The 22,334-nt window shown below is 35.8% G+C and overlaps 1 protein-coding gene across 3 annotated transcripts in view; it reads left to right on the forward strand.

Annotated features, from left to right (window-relative positions):
- Positions 1 to 22,334, forward strand: part of RBM27 (RNA binding motif protein 27) — a 78,664-nt gene that overhangs the window by 36,022 nt on the left and 20,308 nt on the right. For all 3 annotated transcript variants that reach the window (XM_053912513.2, XM_053912514.2, XM_053912515.1), the window contains exons 9-17: positions 3,594 to 3,758; positions 5,344 to 5,493; positions 8,121 to 8,265; positions 8,845 to 8,998; positions 15,061 to 15,339; positions 16,707 to 16,847; positions 19,991 to 20,110; positions 21,201 to 21,275; positions 21,420 to 21,584. In XM_053912513.2, the coding sequence (XP_053768488.1) occupies positions 3,594 to 3,758; positions 5,344 to 5,493; positions 8,121 to 8,265; positions 8,845 to 8,998; positions 15,061 to 15,339; positions 16,707 to 16,847; positions 19,991 to 20,110; positions 21,201 to 21,275; positions 21,420 to 21,584 (1,394 nt within the window). The remainder of the gene's footprint in view (positions 1 to 3,593; positions 3,759 to 5,343; positions 5,494 to 8,120; positions 8,266 to 8,844; positions 8,999 to 15,060; positions 15,340 to 16,706; positions 16,848 to 19,990; positions 20,111 to 21,200; positions 21,276 to 21,419; positions 21,585 to 22,334) is intronic.

Below are 22,334 nucleotides of genomic sequence, written 5' to 3' on the forward strand. Positions count from 1 at the left end.
CCAGCTTCAGTGTTATCAACATATGGTTAATCTTGCTTCATCTGTAAATCACCCCTGACTTGATTATTTTGGAACAAGCCCCAAACATTACATTTCATCTGTAAAAATTTAATTATCTTTCTCTAAAAGATAAGGATTAAACACACACAATCACAGTGCTTTATCATACTCCCCAAAAAGTTGATAACGGTTATCCGTTGTCAAGTATGCAGTGAGTTCAGTGTTCGTGTTTCCCAGTTGTGCTGTCAATGTCCTTTTACAGCTGATGCATTTGAAGCTGGATCCAAACAAGGTTACACACTATATTTAGTTGATATGTTTCTTAAGTTTTTAAATCTATAACAATTTCCCATACTTTTTTTTATCCCCTTGGTATTTAGCAAAGAAACAGGTCATTTGTCCTGGAGAATTCTTTTTTTACTTTCTGGTCTTGGGATATTGCATCTCCTGGTGTCATTTAAAACATTCCTCTATCCCCTTTATTTCCTGAAAATTGGTTAGATCTAGAGATTTAATAGGTTCACATTTGGCTTTTTCTCTTTTTCGCATGAAAGTTAACATACTTCCTACCGACGTACATTATTATGTACATAATAACCCAGTTGTCTCCGTTCTGTAATAAAATATTCATCAGTGTATACAGGGGTTGTCCTCCCCATCCATCCATTTTAAAGGTTGCTCATGGTTTTGGCAGCCATTGTGATTATTGCCTAGATCTGTTGTTTCATTAGTGGTTATAAAGGTGTCATATTGTAATTATATAATTTCTCCTACATTTATTGGCTAGGATTCTACTGTGGGGGAGCTCTGCCTGCAGGCCCCCACCTCCACCTGCCACGGATGAGAATAAATCTACCAAGACATGATCAGCTTGGGGGGGAAAGGTGGCCGATCTCTCAAAGGAGAAGGGCCAAGAGCCTTTTCCTCAATGGGCTTTTATTGGGTTCATTTTGCACAGGAATACAGGTAAAGCTCATCCATCAATCATTGTCAGGCAGTAAGGATCAAACAATAGATAGCATACAAAGAACACTGAGGGTTTATTCTGAGTTAGGGTCAGTTGGCTAAAGGGCTGTAAGATTTTGGGAAACACTCATTTCAGGCTTGGATCCTTATCATTTAAACTGAGGGTATAAACAAGGCAGGTTTCACAGGGTTTTATGCATTCTTTCTTAGGCCTGATCGCCCTGGGGAATCCGCCCTTTCCAGCACAGAACTGCACTGCCCTCTGTCATTGTTTCAGGCTTAAGTCAGGCAGGGGAAGTAAGGCAGCCAAGAGATAAGGAGACTTCTTGCAGACAGAATGAGGACTCAGGCTATGTCAAAGCCGAGGGGCGAGGGTCCATCACCTCCTTTTTCTATAGTCCCCCGAGTCCTTCCCTGTGGGCCTTTTTCATGACCATGCCTGTCTTAGGTCATCCCTCCCTTGAGGAATCTTACCTGTCATTGGCTAACTGGTCAAGCTCAGGGCCAAGCAGGGTAAAGTAAAGTGGGCAGAGATGGCATCCCTGCCAGGGAGATAAGCTTTGTTTCCTTAGTGGTTTATAGTCCCAAGGTCTCTGACTCACCCTAACCATGGAGGGTTACAGCTTCTGAAACCAGGAAGGGCGGTTCCCAACATTCTACGAAGTAAAACTCAACAGTATTAATTATTTGGTTAACCTGAAATTTTTTCAGGAAAGGCAGCATAAATGCTTGTTTCCTTTTACTTAACAGTTTCAGAATAATGAGTTGGTTTCTTAGTATCTTCCAGAAGGGACCACTGTATTTTTTTAAATATCATAATGAACTCATGGATTTTTACCATTTAACATATTTCACTCCCTTACAGCCCTTTGAATGTCCAAATTGCATCTTTGACCATTGGGATCTTCTTCATGTTGGCTCCTGCAGATGGTTTTGTTTTTAACATGCTAGTGTTTGATGGCCATCTTGCCTCCGGAAGGATACAGTATACCAAGATGCACCACCAGGCTCATCTAATAACATATCTTCCAAGACCTAGAATCAGTCTTTTATCAAAGGAAGTATTTAATTTTGAAATAGTATTTAGAGACTTCAATAGGTGTTAAAATCAGGGTTCATCTGAATAAATGACTGTCTTTCTAAAGTGTTTGAACACATGTTCTTTGTCATTTGTTTTAAAAAAAAAGACACTGTACAAACTAGCCTTTTAGTTTCCACTTTACTTTGAGATAATTAATTAAATATACTTGTTACACTGAGTGCTATATCAGAAATTTGAACTAGTCACATGGACTGAGATTGTACTTCTCGTTTTTTCTCTTTAGCACTCTATTTCATTTTGCAAGGAATTCTCTGCAATAGGTCATCCTCACAACTATTTTTAGATCATCGAGGATATGTTAAATTGTTTTTGCGATGTAATGATTGATCCTTTTCGAATGTAAGTTTTGAAAATATTGGTGCTGAGTCCACAGTATATATTCTGCTAATACTGTATATGTGTCACCTCCTTTGCTCCATATATAGGAAGAGAAGGTAATAAAAGTTTAGTACATTCATTTTCCCTCTATATTTACTGTGAAATCAAATGGTTGCTTTGTGGCTTGTCCTATTAAGTATATTAAAAATCTTGCGAAATTTTACAGGTTTTAAGGTGATTTTATCAGGTGTTTTAAAAGATTCTATATTCACTTTATTAGTCTTGTGTCATGTAGTGAATGTCCAACTTTAGATATAAAATACTGAGTAAATCTTATAAAGAGGTCTCGTATGGGGTAGTCAGTGAAAAAGTACTATAAAGGGAGATTTTGCTCCTTGATACCTTTTCTTTTTTAATCTTGTTCTACAAAATTTGGCTTCCTTGAGTCTGACATTCTTACATCTTTGTATAAGATCTAAAGGTGCTCTCTTTCATAAAGTGGTTCTTAATATCTGGGATAATTTCATATGTATAGTGGCTTATCTGTTTATCTGGGGTTTTGTCCTTTTTTTTGTTTCTCTGTATTTGTTATCCACCTGCTTATGGGATAACAGATTTTCACTATCTTAATTTTTTCTTTTGAACATTTCTTGTTTTCTGAGGTTTTTCTTGTGGTGGTACTTCTTTCTTTCTTTTTTTTAAGTTCTTTTATTACTGTGTGGTTTTTTTTTTTCTGCTCCCAGATAGGGGAATATGTTTTGTGCCAACCTGATTATGTGAGTTTGAGGAGGAGTATTTTGTTTGTTTGTTTTTTAATAGGCTTGACAGCCTTTAAAACCACATGTCTCATTGGATACAATACTCTTCATGACTAATAGCTCAGGGTTCCTTTGTCTAATAACTTGACATGGTTGATTGTTCAGTTTGGGGTAAAATTAGCACACAGTTATTCCACTTAAGTTTATAAAAGGTAAAAATTACACAGTCATACTACCTAATTCTTATTCTTTCTTTATACCTCAGTGCATCCTAAGCAGTTTGCATATGTTTCTTGAGTTAGAAAGAAATCTCAGTAATCTCTTCCTCAAATACTGTTCCTGTTGGTGTACTTTCTCTGTTCTTGGCTTGAGTCTCGGGAAGTACATCACTGCCTAAGAGAAGCTTGTGACTCTCAATCCCAGCTGCCCTCCTATTCTTTCCTCTATAGGACAGCCCATGTACTCTCGTGAACATGGTGCTGCTGCATCTGAGCGACTTCAGTTGGGGACACCGCCTCCTCTGTTGGCAGCTCGTTTGGTGCCACCTCGAAACCTCATGGGATCCTCCATTGGGTACCATACCTCAGTCTCCAGCCCCACCCCTCTGGTCCCAGGTAAGCTTTGCTACAGATGGCCATTCACCTCACTGATCTTTTGTACCATAAGACGGCTAGCCTAAGAGGTGACTGGTCATCCTGCTGTGCCATCACTAATTCCCCTTAAAGCTCTTAGTTTTTTTTTCTCCCTGTTCTTCTGCTTCTTTGATTTGTCCCTAGTGGCTGCTAGATGATTAGGCCTCATGTGTGTCTATCATGTCTGGTGTCTTCTGTATTTACTTTCAGTACCTCAGTAACAAAAGTCATGCTTGTTCCTTAAACTAGTTTCTGATAGACAGCAAGAGAGTATTTACTTGTATGTTTTCTAATCAGTTACAAGAAAAACTAGGCTATTTTTTTTTTAAACAAAACTAAAACATCTGGTTTCTTGCTGGTTGTGGATAAATGTGTTTTTCCCCCCTCTGCCCTTTATTGTGTGGACTGGCTGTATAATATAATAATTTCTTGAAAACTCATTTCTCCTACTGACAAGTACATTTTGAAGATCTATACACTGCTTTGTGGGTGTGTCATGAAGTTTTTAAGATTTCTCACTTTGCCTTTAGATTTCAGTTTATTATAATTAACTAAAGGACTTTTAAATTTTTGGGGTTCTTTGGATTCCCAGGAATTATAGAACAAAGTCATGTGATTATATAACTTCTTTAAAACTTTTGCAACCTTAACTAGATGTTTTTGTCAAGAGAACCAAATGGTAACTGAAAACTTGATTATAATTTGATGGTCTGATACCCTAAATCACAGAAATGATTGGTCAGTACTAAAGATCTTTTAGCTGAAATTTAATATGAATAATACAAAGAATTTTTCCACTAAGGGGAAAAAAATAAGAGATGCACGCACTTCTAAATCACATTTGCAACAATCAGTGTGTTCACTAGATCTTAACCCTTTCATTTATGTAGGATGAAGAGGATACACTCCATTTGGATATCAACATTCAAAAATTTTGTTAACACTAACAAAATACTTAGTATTGGAATTTTAAAAATGAAACTTTAAGTTGTAGAGAAAACACAAGGGATGTAATAAAAGTGGCATTGATGGGTGAATTGTAATAACATAATGATTACATTGATAAATATAAAATTTATTTTGCTTTTTGAAATAAAACATTTCAAATGTTATGTATGAAACCAGCTATTATCTCCCCAGTTTAAAGTGCAGATAACCTAAGTAATAGATCTATTTTCCTCCTAATTAAAAGAGTACCTAGAAATTGGTGACACATAACAAAAGAGGAAACTCAACCAGTCTATTATATAGAGTGTTCCATGTGAAAATATCTCTTAAAAATGTCCATTGAAGTTGGAATGAAGTGATTAATATATAGGATAAAAATGACTAGTTAAATAAATCTGGAAGTATATCTATAGTTAAGAACAGATTTGCGTGTCTGTGATGGAGCACTTTTATTTCTCTTCCGATAGGTGTACCTACATACCGTAGTGCAGAAATATATGTGGATTGATAAAATTAAATTTATTGAAGAAAATTTACTTTTTTCCATTTATTTCATAGTAATGGGAAATTATTCAAATACTCTCTGATTTCTTATGTGTTTTGTTTTATTTTTCCTCAGATACCTATGAACCAGATGGTTATAATCCAGAAGCTCCTAGTATTACCAGTTCTGGTAGATCTCAGTATAGACAGTTCTTCTCAAGAACACAGACACAGCGCCCAAACCTGATTGGTCTAACATCTGGAGATATGGATGCAAATCCAAGAGGTGAGAGCACCTCGAACTTTTTCTGATGTTGAGTGTTGTACAGGAGTTGAGAATAACATTTCTGACCTCACTGAGGTCTAAAAGTACTTATATACTATCTCTGAAGGGTGCTATATTATCACCTAAATAAATGTTTTTGAACAACTTTATCTCCAAAGTTTATTTTAAAGCTATAATCAGAAAGTATGTTTAAATAAAAATAATGCTACTGGTATTTAATTGCTTTTTTGTAGGACTTAGGCTGTTTAGCTATGTACCGGGCACTGTGCTAGATATTAAGCATAGAAAGATGAAATGATGTAGGATCTTGTCCTCAAAGAATGAACCGATCATTTAAGGGCTTCCTTTGTATATTAAGAGCTATACTTTGCACTAGTAACAATTGAGAACCTAAAATCTTGGAGTGAAACTATTTGACCATTTTTAGTGTTTATGATTGTAACTGTATGTTAGGACCTTTGGAAAGCATAGCCACAAACCTTAAAAGATGACATTCAAGCATTTATCTTCAGAATGGGTTGATAACTTCCTTTTTCCTTCTCAAAAACGTTTGGGTGAAGAATATGATGAGATTTCAATTTTTTATTATTGTTAGATTTTCAGTATTTAATTTCAATTTGAATGACTGACCATAGGCCAACCTAACAGTATTTTTCTGCTTTAATTATACAGTGAACATTTTCCTATCCTGATTTTAACTTTTCTTTACTAACACTAATAACACTGCTAAGGTCAACAGTTTTGTGTCTGCTAAACCAAATGCTTTTATATCTATTATTATATTTTATTTTCCTTACCAACAAATCCTTTGAAAAGGTACTATTTTTATTGTCTTTTTATAGATAAAGACACTCAGGCTTAGAGAGGTTAAAGAACTTACCCCAGGTCATACAGCTCTTAATGGCAGAACTGAAATTTGAACCCAGGTCTAATTCCAAAGAATATGCTTTTACCTTCTATGTAAAGTAGTATATATTTTACTACTTTAGTAAAATATAGTAAAGTATATATTTTTACCAAATTATTGTAATTAGCGAGAAGATCATATTGTCAGAATTTCAGGTCTTTGTCACTAGCCTAATCTGTCTGTATCTTTATATACAGTAATCCATTAATCTTTCTCAGTGTAGAAGGTAAATGGTTTTTACACAACAGGCTTTTTTGTTGTTTTGGGCAAGTTGACCTCTAGCTATGTCTCTTCTTTATAAATCACTTCAGTCAAGAACAGCATTAGGCAATGTCAGGTGGTGATGGTAACTGTTTTAGGGACGACATAATGGCATTTTACATTCCAGAATGCTTTATGTCATCACAATTGCTCTCTCTTCCATTATCCTCTGAAAACAGAGGCCTAGAAGGGCTGGGATATTTTATTCACTGATTTATCCCAAGGTATAATACAATTATTGAGCTATAGCAGATGCTTAAGAAATATATAAATGAATGTACATAATAATTTTCCTTTCACACAGATGAAATGGAAAATACCATAAGCAACCCCCATTCTTACTGCAGTATTTTGACCTACGTATGTTATTCTTTGCTGCTGATTTTACTTTTGATGGAGTTGCTAAAGTTAAGGAGAATACTCAGAGTATAATAGACACTATTTTGTGTTAATTTACATTTTTGTTCATTACGCTCTTCCTACCCAGAAATAATCCATGGTAAGGTCAGTTTCTGGTAATATTTTAGTCTTAACTTGTGAATGAAATGTGCCAGTTTTTATAAGTTAGAAAATTTTTAAATCTATAGAAAATCAAAGAAGTGCGATGAACACCTGAATAGCTTCACTTAGATTGACTAGTTAACATTTTGTCACCTTTGGACACGAATGCTTGCTTGTGTGCCCGCACACTCTTGACTTCCTTCCCTCTTCCCTCACATTTTTTTCTTTTTTAAAAGATTGCGTTTACTGGGTGACATTGTTTAATACATTATATAGGTTTCAAGTGTATAGTTCTATATCACCTGTATATTGCACTGTGCAAAGTCTAGTTTCCTTCTGTCGTCATATATTTGGCCCTGTTTACCCTCTTCATCCCCTCACATTTTTTTTTCTTAAACCACTTGAAATTGTAGATTGTGACGCTTTTGTTTACATCTAATAATAAGACATAGTCCTATATAAGAACAATGTTATTGTCACACATAAGAAAATTATAATTCCATAGTAATAGCTTATCCAGGTGAACTTCTTGTTTAATTACATCAGGAGACAAATAATATTGTTGTTCATGGTGCTGAGTTTGATTGTTTGCCTGAGGTGATAATTGTTCTGTCTCTCCATTGTAAAGTGAATAATTTGTAGAGCGATACTTTGGCACCAGATGAGTATCTTGTTCTCCAACAACCTTTCACTGACTTTATTTTTATTGCATTCATTAATGGTCTTTGCCTGAATTATTTGTTACATTGGGGTTGCCTGTTTTTAAACTCAGATACTGTGTTTTTTTTAAAAAGTAGGAAAAGGAGGTAATCGATGTTTTGCTTAGGTTTTTCTGAAAAGGAGATACTAGTTGAGTTCTACTCACAGTGATTCTTAGCTTTTAGACTAGATATATTAATCATCTGAAATTCCCCAAATGTAATGCGTTGTCAGTAATGTTAATTTTTGTTTCCAACAGCTGCTAACATTGTCATCCAGACTGAACCTCCAGTTCCTGTTTCAATTAATAGCAACATTACCAGAGTAGTTCTTGAACCAGATAGCCGAAAAAGAGCTGTGGGTGGTTTGGAAGGGCCACTCACAAAGAAACCTTGGCTGGGAAAGTAAGATAATTTGCTAATTAGTAACATCTGATTGTTGTTTTTGTTATTTTTGTTTGCATTAGTAAATTTGTATAAGTAAGAGTTGTCATTAACCACTAATTATCATATTGTGTCTGAAAGTTAGCATTTTCAGAGATACCCTTAGAATGTTAAAAATTGAAAAGCTAACAGTATAACATTGTAGATATTAATAATTTATATTTGCTTATTTCTAGGCTTAACCCAGTATTAAGAATTGAGACTCTGGAAATGAGTAAAAAGGAAAAAAAAAATTCTGTACTTTTGTAGAAGTTGAAAAATGCACCATAAAAAATGTTGTTCTGGTCTTGCTTTAGTGTTAGATTGGTTGATTATTGTGGTTGATCTTGCTAGCATGACTTTTAATCTTAGTTGGGCCTCTTCTTTTTGTGATTTCCATTTAATAAGGATGTAAAAATTTTTTAGTATTTTCTGAATAATTTTGAGTGCTTACAAAAGACATTCTTAATAAATGTAATCTTAAATTCTTTGCTGACATATCATCTCTTGGCTAGGCATAAGGTAAGAGAACTAACCAAGATTTATTATTTTTCCTTTCAGGCAAGGGAATAACAGTCAGAGTAAACCAGGTTTCTTGAGAAAGAATCAGTATACGAATACCAAATTAGAAGTCAAGAAAATCCCTCAGGAATTGAACAACATTACCAAGCTCAATGAACACTTCAGCAAATTTGGAACTATTGTTAACATCCAGGTACATGTGGCTGTGTTGGTGACAGAATCCATGTACCTTAGCATTTTTTTAAATATCCCTACCAGCTTATTTTGTTTAAAAGAGCCAGTGATTAATCTGATCATCTCTGCTAACACTAAATATCTGTATGTCTTAACTTTTTTTTGTTTTTGTTTTTTTATATTTTTTATTATTTTTTTATTACTTTATTGTTGTTCAATTATAGTTGTCTGCATTTCCTCCCCACCACTCCCCCCCTACCCCAGCCAAACCCACCTCCCTCCCTTGCTTCCATCCTCCCCCTTGGTTTTGTCCATGTATCCTTTATAGTAGTTCCTGAGAACCCTTCTCCCCACTGTCCCCTCCCCACTCCCCTCTGGCTGTTGTTAGATTGTTCTTAATTTCAATGTCTCTGGCTATATTTTGTTTGCCTTTTTCTTCTGTTGATTACATTCCAGTTAAAGGTGAGATCATACGGTATTTGTCCCTCACCACCTGGCTTATTTCACTTAGCATAATGCTCTTCAGTTCCATCCCTGCTGTTGCAAAGGGTAGAAGCTCCTTCTTTCTCTCTGCTGTGTAGAATTCCATTGTGTAAATACACCGTAGTTTTTTGATCCACTCATTTGCTGATGGGCACTTAGGTTGCTTCCAGCCCTTGGCTATTGTAAATTGTGCTGCTATGAACATTGGGGTGCATAGATTCTTTTAGATTGGTGTTTCAGAGCTCTTAGGGTATAATCCCAGCAGCAGAATTGCTGGGTCAGAAGGCAGTTCCATTTTTAGTTTTCTGAGGAAATTTCATACTGTTTTCCACAGTGGCCTCACCAGTCTGCATTCCCACCAACAGTGTACTAGGGTTCCCTTTTCTCCACGTCCTCTCCAACACTTGTTTGTTGATTTGTTTCTGTTGGCCATTCTGACCAGTGGTATCTCACTGTGGTTTTAATTTGCATTATCTGATGGCTAGTGATACTGAGCATCTTTTCATACGTCTCTGGGCCCTCTGTGTATCCTCCTTGGAGAAGTATCTGTTCAAGTCTTTTGTTCATTTTTTAATTGGGTTGTTTGTCTTCCTGGAGTGGAGTTGTGTGAGTTCTTTATATATTTTGGAGATCAGGCCCTTGTCTGAGGTATCATTGGCAAATATGTTTTCCCATATGGTTGTTTCTCTTTTCATTTTAATGCTGTTTTCTTTAGCCATGCAGAAGTTTTTTATTTTGATGAGGTCCCATTTGTTTATTCTTTCCTTTATGTCCCTTGCTTTAGGGAACATATCAATGAAGATGTTGCTGCGTGGAATGCCTGAGATTTTCCTGCCAATGTTTTCCTCTAGGACTTTTATGGTGTCATAACTTATATTTAAGTCTTTTATCCACCTTGAATTTATTTTTGTGTATGGTGTAAGTTGGTGATTGAGTTTCATTTTTTTGCATGTAGTTGTCTAGATCTCCCAACACCATTTGATGAAGAGGCTATTTTTACTCCATTTTATGCTTCTTCCCCTTTGTCAATATTAATTGACTGTAGAGACTTGGGTTTATTTCTGGGCTCTCTGTTCTATTCCATTTGTCTACGTGACTATTTTTAAACAGTACCAGGCTGTTTTGATTACAGTGGCCTTGTAATGCAGTTTGATATCAGGTATTGTGATCCCTCCTTCTTTGTTCTTCTTTCTCAAAATTGTTGCAGCTATTCGGGGTTGTTTATGGTTCCATATAAATTTCTGAAATGTTTGTTCTATATCTGTGAAATATGTCTTGGGTACTTTAATAGGAATTGCATTGAATCTGTAAATCACTTTGAGTAGTATGGCCATTTTGATGATGTTATTTGTTCCAATCCATGAGCGTGGTACATGTTTCCAATTGTTTGTATCTTCCTTAATTTCTTTCTTCAGTGTTGTGTAGTTTTCTGAGTACAGGTCTTTTATCTCCTTGATTAGGTTCATCCCTAGGTACTTTATTTTTCTTGTTGCTCTATCAAATGGGTTTTTTTTTCCTGATTTCTGTTTCTGATATCTATGTCTAAGTTAATAATGGAATTGTTAGCTGAATTTGTTCTTTTAAACTGACTTGATTCTTTTCTGCAACTTCTTCCTGAAAGACACTGTGCTAGCTACTATACTTACAGTTCTATCTCTGGACAAATGACTTTATTCCCTGCTTTAGTATTCTAACTAGGTAGGTGAGATTCTTGGTAATTTCTAAGATTGTAATTTTGTCTACTGACTGACTTTTATATTGTGGTGAAGTAGTTATTGTTTAAGGGTTGTCCTAACCCTGAGAATTTTAGGCAGCGCAACATGTTTTCTAACATCAAATTGCAGCTTTTGTATTTTGCTGTCTATTTACTAGATATTTGAAATTAGGAATTTGTGATTGGGTGTCATACTGTATTTGAGGGTATTTGGAAGCCTACTTTAAGAATTTCAGTCAGTTACCTCTGATATTTAGTGTTGCCTTGAAACCAAAATACAATTTATATAACTGAGTTTAAGAACGTAATATAGGGGGACTTGATATTTCAAAGAATTGAGGAATTCTATTCTTTTTGAGAGATTTTTAAGCAAGTTTACCCCCTGAGTGCTTGTTTAATTTTACAGATAATTGGGAATACATTAAATAAAAGTAAATAAGCAAATCACCCCAATCTCACCCCTTAGCAATAAAAATCATTAATCTTTTGATGAAAAGATATACTGTATTTATATGGAAGAATACATAAGTACACACACACTTTCTCTTTTTAAAAGTGCTTCACACACTTAAAAAAATACAAAAGATAAGATCATACCAAAAGTCTCTAAGTATCTTTTTTCACTTAAATATTTCCTAGGTCATTATTTTTTTATGGCGTTTAGAAAAATTAGCTTAGTGTATATGGGTGTATTGGTCTGCTTCAGTTGCCATAACAAATCCCATAAACTAGGTGGCTTAAACAACAAAAATTTATTTTGGGGAAATCTAAGAATAAGGTACTGGCCAAAATCGTTTCTGATGAGGACTCTCTTTCTGGCTTGTAGATCGCCATCTTCTTGCTGTGTCCTCACATGGTAGAGGGAAGATATCTCTTGTAAGGCCAACAATCCTGTCTGATTACGGTGCCACCTTTATGACTCCATTTAACCTCAATTACCTCTTAAAAGCCTATGCTAAAAGCTTATTTTTAAATAGTCACATATGGGGTTAGGGCTTCAACATAATGAATTTTGGAGGGGCAATTATTCAGTCCATAGCAGTAGACCATAATTTATTGAACTCTTCCCTGTGGTTGGGAGTTTATGTTGTTTCTATTGTTTTATATAAAGACAATGCTCTGGTGAGCCTCTGTGTGAATAAAGCTTTCATTATTTTTTATACTGCATTGCTGAATTAAAGGGAATTTTAAGACCTTTTATTTGAATTACCAGATTGTTCTCCAAAAGGGTTATGCCAATTGATACTCCCAATGCAATGTCTAAAACCTCATCAACACTATAATATGCATCCATTAAATTTTTTAAATGAGTTTCATAAGTGAAAAATTGTTTAATTTGCTTTTTTTATTATTGTGTAGACTCTAATTTATATAGACCACTTAGAGTTCTTTTGGATTTACCTATCCATTGTCTTTGCCTATTTTTTTATGAAAGATGTTTATAATAATTTTTTTTAAAGCCTCTGCTTACCATATATGTTAAAAATAACTTGTTCCACTTGTCATTCATTTTGTTTATGTCATGTTTGGACTGACAGGTTTTAAAATCTTATGTTGCCAAATATGCTGCTTGTCTTTATGGATCCTACCTTTATAGGTACGCTTACATGGGCTTGTCAAACCTTGAGATTATACATATACCCACCTTTTTTTTTCTGGGTTTGTATGGAGTGTTTTGTTTGTTTCTTTTTTGGATCTATTTTTTTTAATATATTTATTGATTATGTTATTACAGTTGTCCCATTTCCCCCTCTTCACTCCATCCTGCCCACCCCCTTCCTCCCACATTCTCCCACTATAGTTCATGTCCATGGGTCATACTTACAAGTTCTTTGGCTTCTGTATTTCCTATACTATTCTTACCCTCCCCCTGTCTATTTTCTACCTACCATTTATGCTACTTATTCTCTGTACCTTTCCCCCCTTCCTCCCCCTTCCCACTCCCCTGTTGATTACCCTCCATGTGATCTCCTGTTCTAGTTGTTTGCCTAGTTTGCTTTGGTTTTTGTTTTAGGTGTGGTTGTTAATAACTGTGGGTTTGCTGTCATTTTTACTGTTCATATTCTTTATCTTCTTTTTCTTAGATAAATCCCTTTAACATTTCATATAATAAGGGCTTGGTGATGATGAACTCCTTGAACTTGACTTTATCTGAGAAGCACTTTATCTTCCCTTCCATTCTAAATGATAGCTTTGCTGGGTACAGTAATCTTGGACGTAGGTCCTTGCCTTTCATGACTTTGAATACTTATTGCCAGCCCCTTCTTGCCTGTAAGGTCTCTTTTGAGAAATCAACTGACAGTCTTATGGGAAGTCCTTTGTAGGTAACTGTGTCCTTTTCTCTTGCTGCTTCTAAGAATCTCTCCTTATCTTTAACCTTGGGTAATGTAATGATGATGTGCCTTGGTGTGTTCCTCCTTGGGTCCAGCTTCTTTGGGACTCTCTGGGCTTCCTAGAAGTCTATTTCCTTTGCTGGATTGGGGAAGTTCTCCTTTATTATTTGTTCAAATAAGTTTTCAATCTGTTGCTCTTCCTCTTCTCCTTCTGGCACCCCTATAATTCAGATGTTGGAACGTTTCAAGGCGTCCTGGAGGTTCCTAAGCCTCTCCTCATTTTTCCAAGTTCTTGTTTCTTCATTCTTTTCTGGTTGGATGTTTCTTTCTTCCTTCTGGTCCACACCGTTGATATGAGTCCCAGTTTCCTTCCCATCACTATTGGTTCCCTGTACCTTTTCCTTTGTTTCTCTTAGCATAGCCTTCATTTTTTCATCTAATTTGCAAGCAAATTCAACCAATTCTGTGAGCATCCTAATTACCAGTATTTTGAGCTGTGCATCTGATAGGTTGGCTATCTGTTCGCTGCTTAGTTGAATTATTTCTGGAGTTTTGATCTGTTCTTTCATTTGGGCCTTTTTTTTTTTTTTTTTTTTTTGGTCTTGGCACGCCTGTTATGTAAAGGGGCGGAGCCTTAAGTGTTCAGCAGGGCAGGGTAAAGCTGGTTGCTGGGCTATGACGCTGTATGTGGGGGAGGGGCCAAGAGGGAGCAGTGGCTCTTGCTCCACTCTCTGCTGGATTTCAGTCACTCCCTCCGCTACCCACAATCAAATTGGGCCCCTCTGGTGCTGGTTCCCGAGTGGGTGAGCTTGTGCAAGCTCTAGGCCCCTGTGGGTCTCTCCAGTGAAGTCTCCTGTGAGGCTGGGAGTTTCTCCTGCTGCTGCCTCAACCCCCACAGGTGTTTTCAGTCAGAGGTTTGAGGCTTTATTTCTCCCTTGCTGGAGCCCTGGGTTGCTGCTTTGCTTCCCTGCTGTTCCTGCCGGTTTATCTATGCACGAATGTGGGGCCGCAGGGTCTGCTAGTCGCACTGCCTGCCCCATTCGTTCCACAATCCGCCACCTTGCTGGGTCTGCCAGCCACCGCCTTGACTCGAGTCCTCTCTGCCCTGGCTGCCCATCTCCTCCCCTCCTACTGGTCTGGATGAATGTCTTTATCTCCTTGGTTGTGGGACTTCCATACTGTTCAATTTTCTGTCAGTTCTGGTTGTTTTTTGTTTTTAAATTGTTGTTGTCCTTCTTTTGGTTGTGCGAGGAGGCACAGTGTGTCTACCTACGCCTCCATCTTGGCCTGAAGCCTCCTTGTTTCTTATTATAAAATATTTTCTCTCTGTGGAGTTAATTTGAATGTGAGATATCATGGAGGAATCTGACATTGTTCGATATATAATTTTGAAATAGACATATCTCTTAGGGGATAGAGAACTTTGTTTACAAAGAATTCATAATGAATTTCAGCAGGCTGTTTTGTACTTCTGAATTCTTAATCTACTTGCATTTAAGTATTTTTTATTATCTATGATTTTGGTTTTGTTGCTTTTGTTTTTTCTTATAGGTTGCTTTTAAGGGAGATCCGGAAGCAGCCCTCATCCAATATCTTACCAATGAGGAGGCCAGGAAAGCCATTTCCAGCACTGAAGCAGTTCTAAACAACCGATTCATCCGAGTCCTGTGGTATAGAGAGAATAATGAGCAACCAGCACTACAATCCCCAGCACAGCTGCTCCTGCAACAGCAGCAAACACTCAGTCACCTGTCACAGCAGCACCATCACCTGCCACAGCACCTTCATCAGCAGTCGTCTCCCGCAGCGGTACACGGAGGTATCCAGAAGGTAATCTGTTGTTCACAGGGAATTAGCGGTCCTCTTGTCCCACCCTTTAGATCAGTGTTCTCAGTTTGCGGTCCTTTGGTCTTCTACATCACAGCCCTTCAGTTTGATCTGCAGACCAGCTGCATCTAATGTGCTGAGAGCAATTTCTTGGGCTTCACCCCAACATATTGAATCAGAATTCCTGTGGGTAGGGCCCAAGAATCTTTATTTTAATAAACTCTCCAGGTGATTCTTTTGTACCCTAAAGTCTGAGAATCACTTACCGGGGTACAAATTTCTGGGCCTTATCTTTCCAAACCTATAGTCCCTCTCTAGATATAGGGCCCATAAATCTTCATGTTTAGCAAATACCCTTAGTGCTTTCTTCTTAATATTAAAGTCCACCACTGAACAATTTTGAACCTAGAACTTAATGGGTTTGGGGGTTAGAATCAGTCACCCTTGTACCCATCCTTTTGTTCCACTTTTTTCCCATGTAGAAAAATTCTGTTCATTTTAAAACTGAAATGGAAGCTGCAAGGAATGGGATTTTTGTCTGTTGAATCCATTCTATCTCTAGTGCCTAAAAACAAGGCCTGGCACATATTGCTCAAAATACATTCCAATGAACAGAGGAAGGAAAGAAAGAACAAACATTACACCATGCATTAAAGCCATTTACATATTAATGATCATGGTTATTTCCTCCTAGGTGTTTTGTTTGGATTGAATGCACTCAAGTTTTTTTTTTTTTTTTTTAAAGGTATTCCTTATGTAGTCGTAACTTCATCATCTGCTTATTTGCACCTATTTCTGCTTTTGTTTTGTCTAGGTCCCACTTCATGTTAGGGCACAAAAGTGAATGCTACCCCTAGACTTTGACTGATTGGTATATTAAAGAGTAATATCATCACCTCTGTGATCATTAGACCCTGTTATGTTAATGCAGTCTAAGATTGTATTATGTTTGTGGGTGGTTGTAACACTATTAATTTATAAGTAAGCTGCTGTCAATTAAAACCCTTACATTTGTCAAAACATTATATATTGAAGGAAATTTAAAAATTATTAGGAATTTTTCTCTGTATGAGTATATACACTTATATGCATGCATTTTGTTGAGACATATTTCAGATGAGATCGGGTGTGTTCAGGATGGTATGGCTGTAGACTTTTTGTGACATACTTTAGACATCCAAAAAAGAATGAATAATAATAATCATTGATGTATCTTAAAAAGTAAAATCTTACAAACAACTAAAGCACATTTCCTTTCCATTTTCTTTCTTACCTTTCTCTCCAGGGTAATGGCTATCTTAAATTTGTATCATTCTTGAGCATTTAAAAAACTTTTACCACATACATATATGTTTATTTTATATATACAGATGATGAGCAAACCACAGACAGCAGGTGCATATGTTCTTAACAAAGTTCCTGTGAAACATCGTCTTGGACATGCAAGTACTAACCAGAGTGATACAGCACACTTGTTGAATCAGTCAGCTGGTGCTGGAGAGGATTGCCAGGTATGTGTTTCTGTGAACTTCAGAAATATTTAGAGTTGTTCAGTGACAAAGAAATTAATAAATTGTTATCATTCAGATTTGTAATATCTTGTTTCTCTCACATAAGTGACAGCTAATGTAAGTGTGACGGGTATACTTCCCTAATTGCCATGATTCAGCCAGAAATTTGCTAAAGGTTTTTTTTTTCCATTTGAAGCTAAATAGGAATTTGAGAATTTTGACCATTTATTAATAGGGTAGATGTCTTTATTAATTTGTATCTTCTATAATTTTTCTCTTTAATATAATTAGAAACATAGTAAAGGGGATTCTGTTATAATTAAAAGTCAAACATTGAAATATATTTTAAGTAGTTTCTTTTGCTTTTAGAAATCTATCTATAAACAGTGGCTCTCCATCCAGCATGGTGATTATTTCAGAGAGCTAGGAAAACTGAAAAAGAACAGCAATATGGGGGGACTAGCTGTACTAGACATTAAAAATACTACAAAGTCTTTATAACTAAAACAATTTGATACTGGCACATGAAGAGACAAATCAGTGGACCAGAATAGAAGATCGAAAAATAGGCTCACTTCCAAAAGGAATTTATTGTCTCAGATCAGAGGGGCAAATACGGACTTCATGATAGTGGTGTTGGGATAATTGGATAGCTATATGGAATAGATAGAATTCGATCCACTTTTTAAATTACATAATAAATTAGGATAATTTTCACAAAGATCTGAGATTTAGATGCTGATAGAAATGCAAAAGGGCCCTGGCTGGCGTAGCTGAGTGGATTGAGCGCAGGCTGTGAACCAAAGGGTTGCTGGTAAGATTCCCAGTCAGGGCACATGCCTGGGTTGCAGGCCAGGTCCTCAGTGGGGCTACGTGAGAGGCAACCACACAGTGATATTTCTCTCTCTCTCTTTCTTCCTCCCTTCCCCTCTCTAAAAATAATAAATAAATAAAATCTTAAAAAAGAAAAGAAATGCTAAATGGTACAGCCCCCATGAAAGGAAATTTGGCAGTGTCTGACAGTTATGTGTGTATTTACTCTAACAAGTAATCTTCCTTCTAATAACCTATACCAAAGGACTGCTAGGCAAACTATGAAAAGACATGTTCAAGACCTATAGACTCTTTATAATAGCAAAAGACCCGAAACAATTCAAATATTCATCAGTAGAGGACTAGTTACTTAACATGCAATACATCTATACCACAGGTGGCAAACACAAGGCCTGCGGGTCGAATCTGGCCCTCCTCCTCGTTTTATGTGGCCTGGCACCTCGTTTCTACCTGGTGGCAGTGTGGAGCTCCTTGCCCCTAGTTAAGGAGTAGTTACATTTATACAGTCCTAAAATTACATTTGGTCCTTCAGAGGAAACTGCAAGGCTGATGTGGCCCGTGGTGAAAATGAGCTTGACACCCCTGATCTCCACGATAGTGTATGTGAAATTTTACAAAGGAATTAGGTATATGTGTATATATATATATATATATCATGTAGTGATCATCAGGATGTATTGTTAAAAAGACAGAATGGAACACAAACATTTAGTCAGGCACCGTTGATGTAAGAAGGGGGCGATGGATGAATACATGTAAGTAGTTGCTTATAATAGAAAAAAAACAAAAATTCATATAATTTAAATTTAGAGCTAGCTGGCCAGAGCTGTCATTTTTGTTTTAATAAATAATAATAGTAACATGAACATCAGTTGTACAGGGTTTGTAACTACTTGAGAGACTTCCCTGTGTAGTGAAATTAGCTTAATTTTGGTGATTGAGAGTAGTTTTGTATTTGGATACATTATTTACATGATTGAGTTTTCTGTGAATTTCTTATTATATCCTGTGTCACTTACATCTTATATTCATAGTTAATGTAAAAATACAGGGCAGATTGTTTTAGCAAAGACTTGAACCAGAGAGACTGTAGCGTATGTAACACGGTAGCTAGCTCTGCTGTGCCTTAATGAGGGGAAGTTTAACTGGAGAGTAGTCTGTTCAGAAGACGAAAGGAATCCAAATACCAAAACTGGCACTGTAAAGATGTCTGTCACTTTGCTTGCAGAGTCAGATCTGTGAGCTGTCATAATAGCATTTGATTAAATATAATATTAAGATTATAATTACAAAGTACCTTAATTCTTAGAATTGCAGTTATTAGAAACACAAGTTCTTATTTGGCACTTCACATTATGGTACCCTTCAGCCAAAGACCACCAGGAACACACCTATAGTTGAAGTTGGTTTATTCAGCCAAGGAAAGTACACAAGAAAACCATAGGGCACTTCTGTTAGAGTGTTAGAAAGGAATTATTTTAGTCCTGACCAGCGTGGCTAAGTGGGTTGGATGTCAGCCTGCACAGTGAAAGGTCGGTGGTTCGATTCCTGATCAGGTCACGTGCATTGGTTGTGGGCCAGGTGTTGTGAGAAGCAACCAGTCAATGTTTCTCTCCCTCTCCCCCTACCTTCCCCACCCTGTAAAAATAAATAAGTAAAATCTTTCTTTCTTTTTTTAAAGGACTTATTTTAGGTTTAGTCTGTGTTATGTGATTTGGGGCAGGATTTAAGAAAACAGGAGTAATTCTGTAATCAGATATAAGTCTAGCTAGAAGGAGGGAAGACTAGAATGAAGCTAAAATATAATTGGTAAAAAAGCTGTAGTCATTTCTGTTAGCCGGGAAAGAGATGTTTAGTTATTTTTACAGTTTTAATAGAATTTGTGTTTCTGTCTGTCTGCTGTTATGGTTGTGGACTGATCTTGTTATTGTCATGATCCATCATGGTCCATAAGGGTGACCTTGCCTGAGTTTGAAATTCTGTCAAACTGTTTATGTTTAATAGGAGGACCTAGCTGTGAGTGGCAGGCCAGCTCCTAGATATCACAGTTTGTTGTTCTTTTATCATAATTAAAATTAAGAGAGAGAAGAAAAATGTGTGCTTGCATTCAGAAACACATTATTGCTAAAAATTAATTTTTGTTTTTGTATTTGTGTGCCAGGTGAATTATGTATAGTTAGTTTTATAAATCTAGTTTTTAAATGTAAAATATAAAATTTAACTCCAAAAAAACAAATATATGCAATCTTTATTAAAAATAACTTTGAAGCCTTTCTAAGATTTAATTTAATCATATTTGTTTTTCACAGATATTTTCATCTTCAGGCCATCAAAAAATGATTTATAGCTCCTCAAACTTAAAGACTCCTTCAAAGCTTTGTTCAGGGTCTAAATCTCATGATGTTCAAGAAGTTCTTAAAAAGAAGCAGGTAACAGCTTTGATTTTATTTTTCCTTAAAGAGAAAAGGACCCACTGATTTCTAAGTAATTATGTTAATAACCTATAACAGTTGATGTTATGGAACTCCATCATCATGTTTATTTAGCTGCTGCTGGATGCAGTGTACCTTTTGTTCAAGGTGAACAAACAAAAAATGTTTTGAAATTGCCTTTCGGTGGCTACATTGAGCACAATGAAAGACCTTTTTTAAAAAATAAAAGTAAATATCCAAGCCGTTGTGTTTTTTTGTTCTCCAAGGGATAGAAGCAGATACTTTATTTCATTATTTATTGTCTTTTTTTCTTTTTGGCTTTGTAAGTTAGATAATGTTTCACATAAAATACCTTTATGCCCTGGATGGTGTGGCTCAGTGGATTGAGCACTGCACTGACCTGGGAACCAAAAGGTTATCAATTCAGTTCCCAATCAGGACGCATGGCTGGGTTGCAAGCCAGGTTCCCGGTGAGGGGCATGCAAGAGGCAACCAATCGATGTATGTCAGTCACCACTGTGTTTCTTTCCCTTTCCTCCTTCCCTTCTCTCTAAAAGTAAATAAGATCTTTAAAAAATATATAACTTTTATGTAGTTATTATTTACGACTCAGTTCTAAGTTTCATATTATCCTAGATTTAAATTCACATAGTTTTTCAAGTGAAATATATATTATTTCAGTATAATTCAAGATTTAATCAGCAGAGGGGTAGGAGGCAACATATTCCTGGCAAAAGCCGTAGATTTTGCTATCGTTTTTAACTGGTAGCCCATCTCACATTTTTAAACTTCAAAAATAAGGATTTGGTTTATTATATCAGCAAGTGAGACCAGCTCTTATTTTTCCTCATAGATAACATTCAAGTAATTCAAGTGAATAAACCTCACACATACAGCTAGTGTTCAGTATTTTAAATAAGTACAGTTATAAAAGTAACCCTTTTATATCGTAAGTGTTGGGAAAATATATTTAAACGTTTATCTCTGGTTTCTGATATTTTTTGATTAGGAGAAAAATCTTATCATAGGGATGGCCCAGAAGAAATGAGTTGGCAAATTTTAATTTTTTCTTTTCCTGTTTGTATAGGAAGCAATGAAGCTACAACAAGATATGAGGAAAAAAAGGCAGGAAGTATTAGAAAAACAAATAGAATGCCAGAAGGTAAGATAAGGAGCTCATTATTTCCATGTTGGTATTGATGTATAGAATGGATTTTACAAAGATATCCCTAATGGTAAGAATTTTAAGGGTTATTTGTTGTAAACTTTACTAAGCATAGTTTTACTTTTTCTGTTTGTTTTATAGATGCTAATATCCAAGCTAGAAAAAAATAAAAATATGAAACCAGAAGAGAGAGCAAATATAATGAAGACTTTGAAAGAGCTTGGTGAAAAGATCTCACAACTGAAAGATGAGTTAAAAACATCTTCTGCAGTCTCCACACCATCTAAAGTGAAGACCAAAACAGAGGTATCTGTTTGCCTTTTTTATTCAACATGGGGCTATCGAACATCTGTTACATGCTTGGCACTTCGAAAGTACAGTGGAACCCCTAGGTGGCTAATAGTCTCATGGGGAGACAATTATAGTAACAAGTTTTAAAAATATTTCTATAGATGCTGTGTGCTCTCTTTGAAAGAGGTTATAATACCCTATTTGAATAAAGGTGTGTTTTTTTAATTGAAATTTTTGCTTCTCTGTGCTGAAGATGAAACTGCTAGAGTTATAGTAAGCAAACAAGTTACTTCCTATTTCAGCAGTTTTTTTGTAATTCTATAATACTGTTATAATAAAGCCATTTTAATAATCAAAAAGTATCACTTGCTTTAATATGGGTAAAAATGTGGCATTCTATTGGAATGAATAATCTAAAGTTCTATATCTGTTTAAGGCTAATTGTATTAATTTACATTTGTTTTCTTATTATAGATGAATATTTGCTTTACATAGTGGTTCCATTATACCATAGCTCTGTAGTTGGATTTTAGATTAATTTTAATTGCTTTGGGAACTGATAATAAATTTGTCAGGTATATAGAATACAACTTTTTATGTACAGTATTATATTACTTTTCAAATTGTGGTTCTGTATTAGCATAGGAATGTAAAGTGTTTTACTAAGATTTCTTTTTAAAAATATAATAAAAATTTTTATTGAAATTTTCCACAATTATAGAAAGAACATGTACACATTTCAAAAATTAAAGGGAATACATATGG

This window comes from Desmodus rotundus, chromosome 10, assembly GCF_022682495.2.
Source record: "Desmodus rotundus isolate HL8 chromosome 10, HLdesRot8A.1, whole genome shotgun sequence".
Lineage (NCBI taxonomy): Eukaryota > Metazoa > Chordata > Mammalia > Chiroptera > Phyllostomidae > Desmodus > Desmodus rotundus.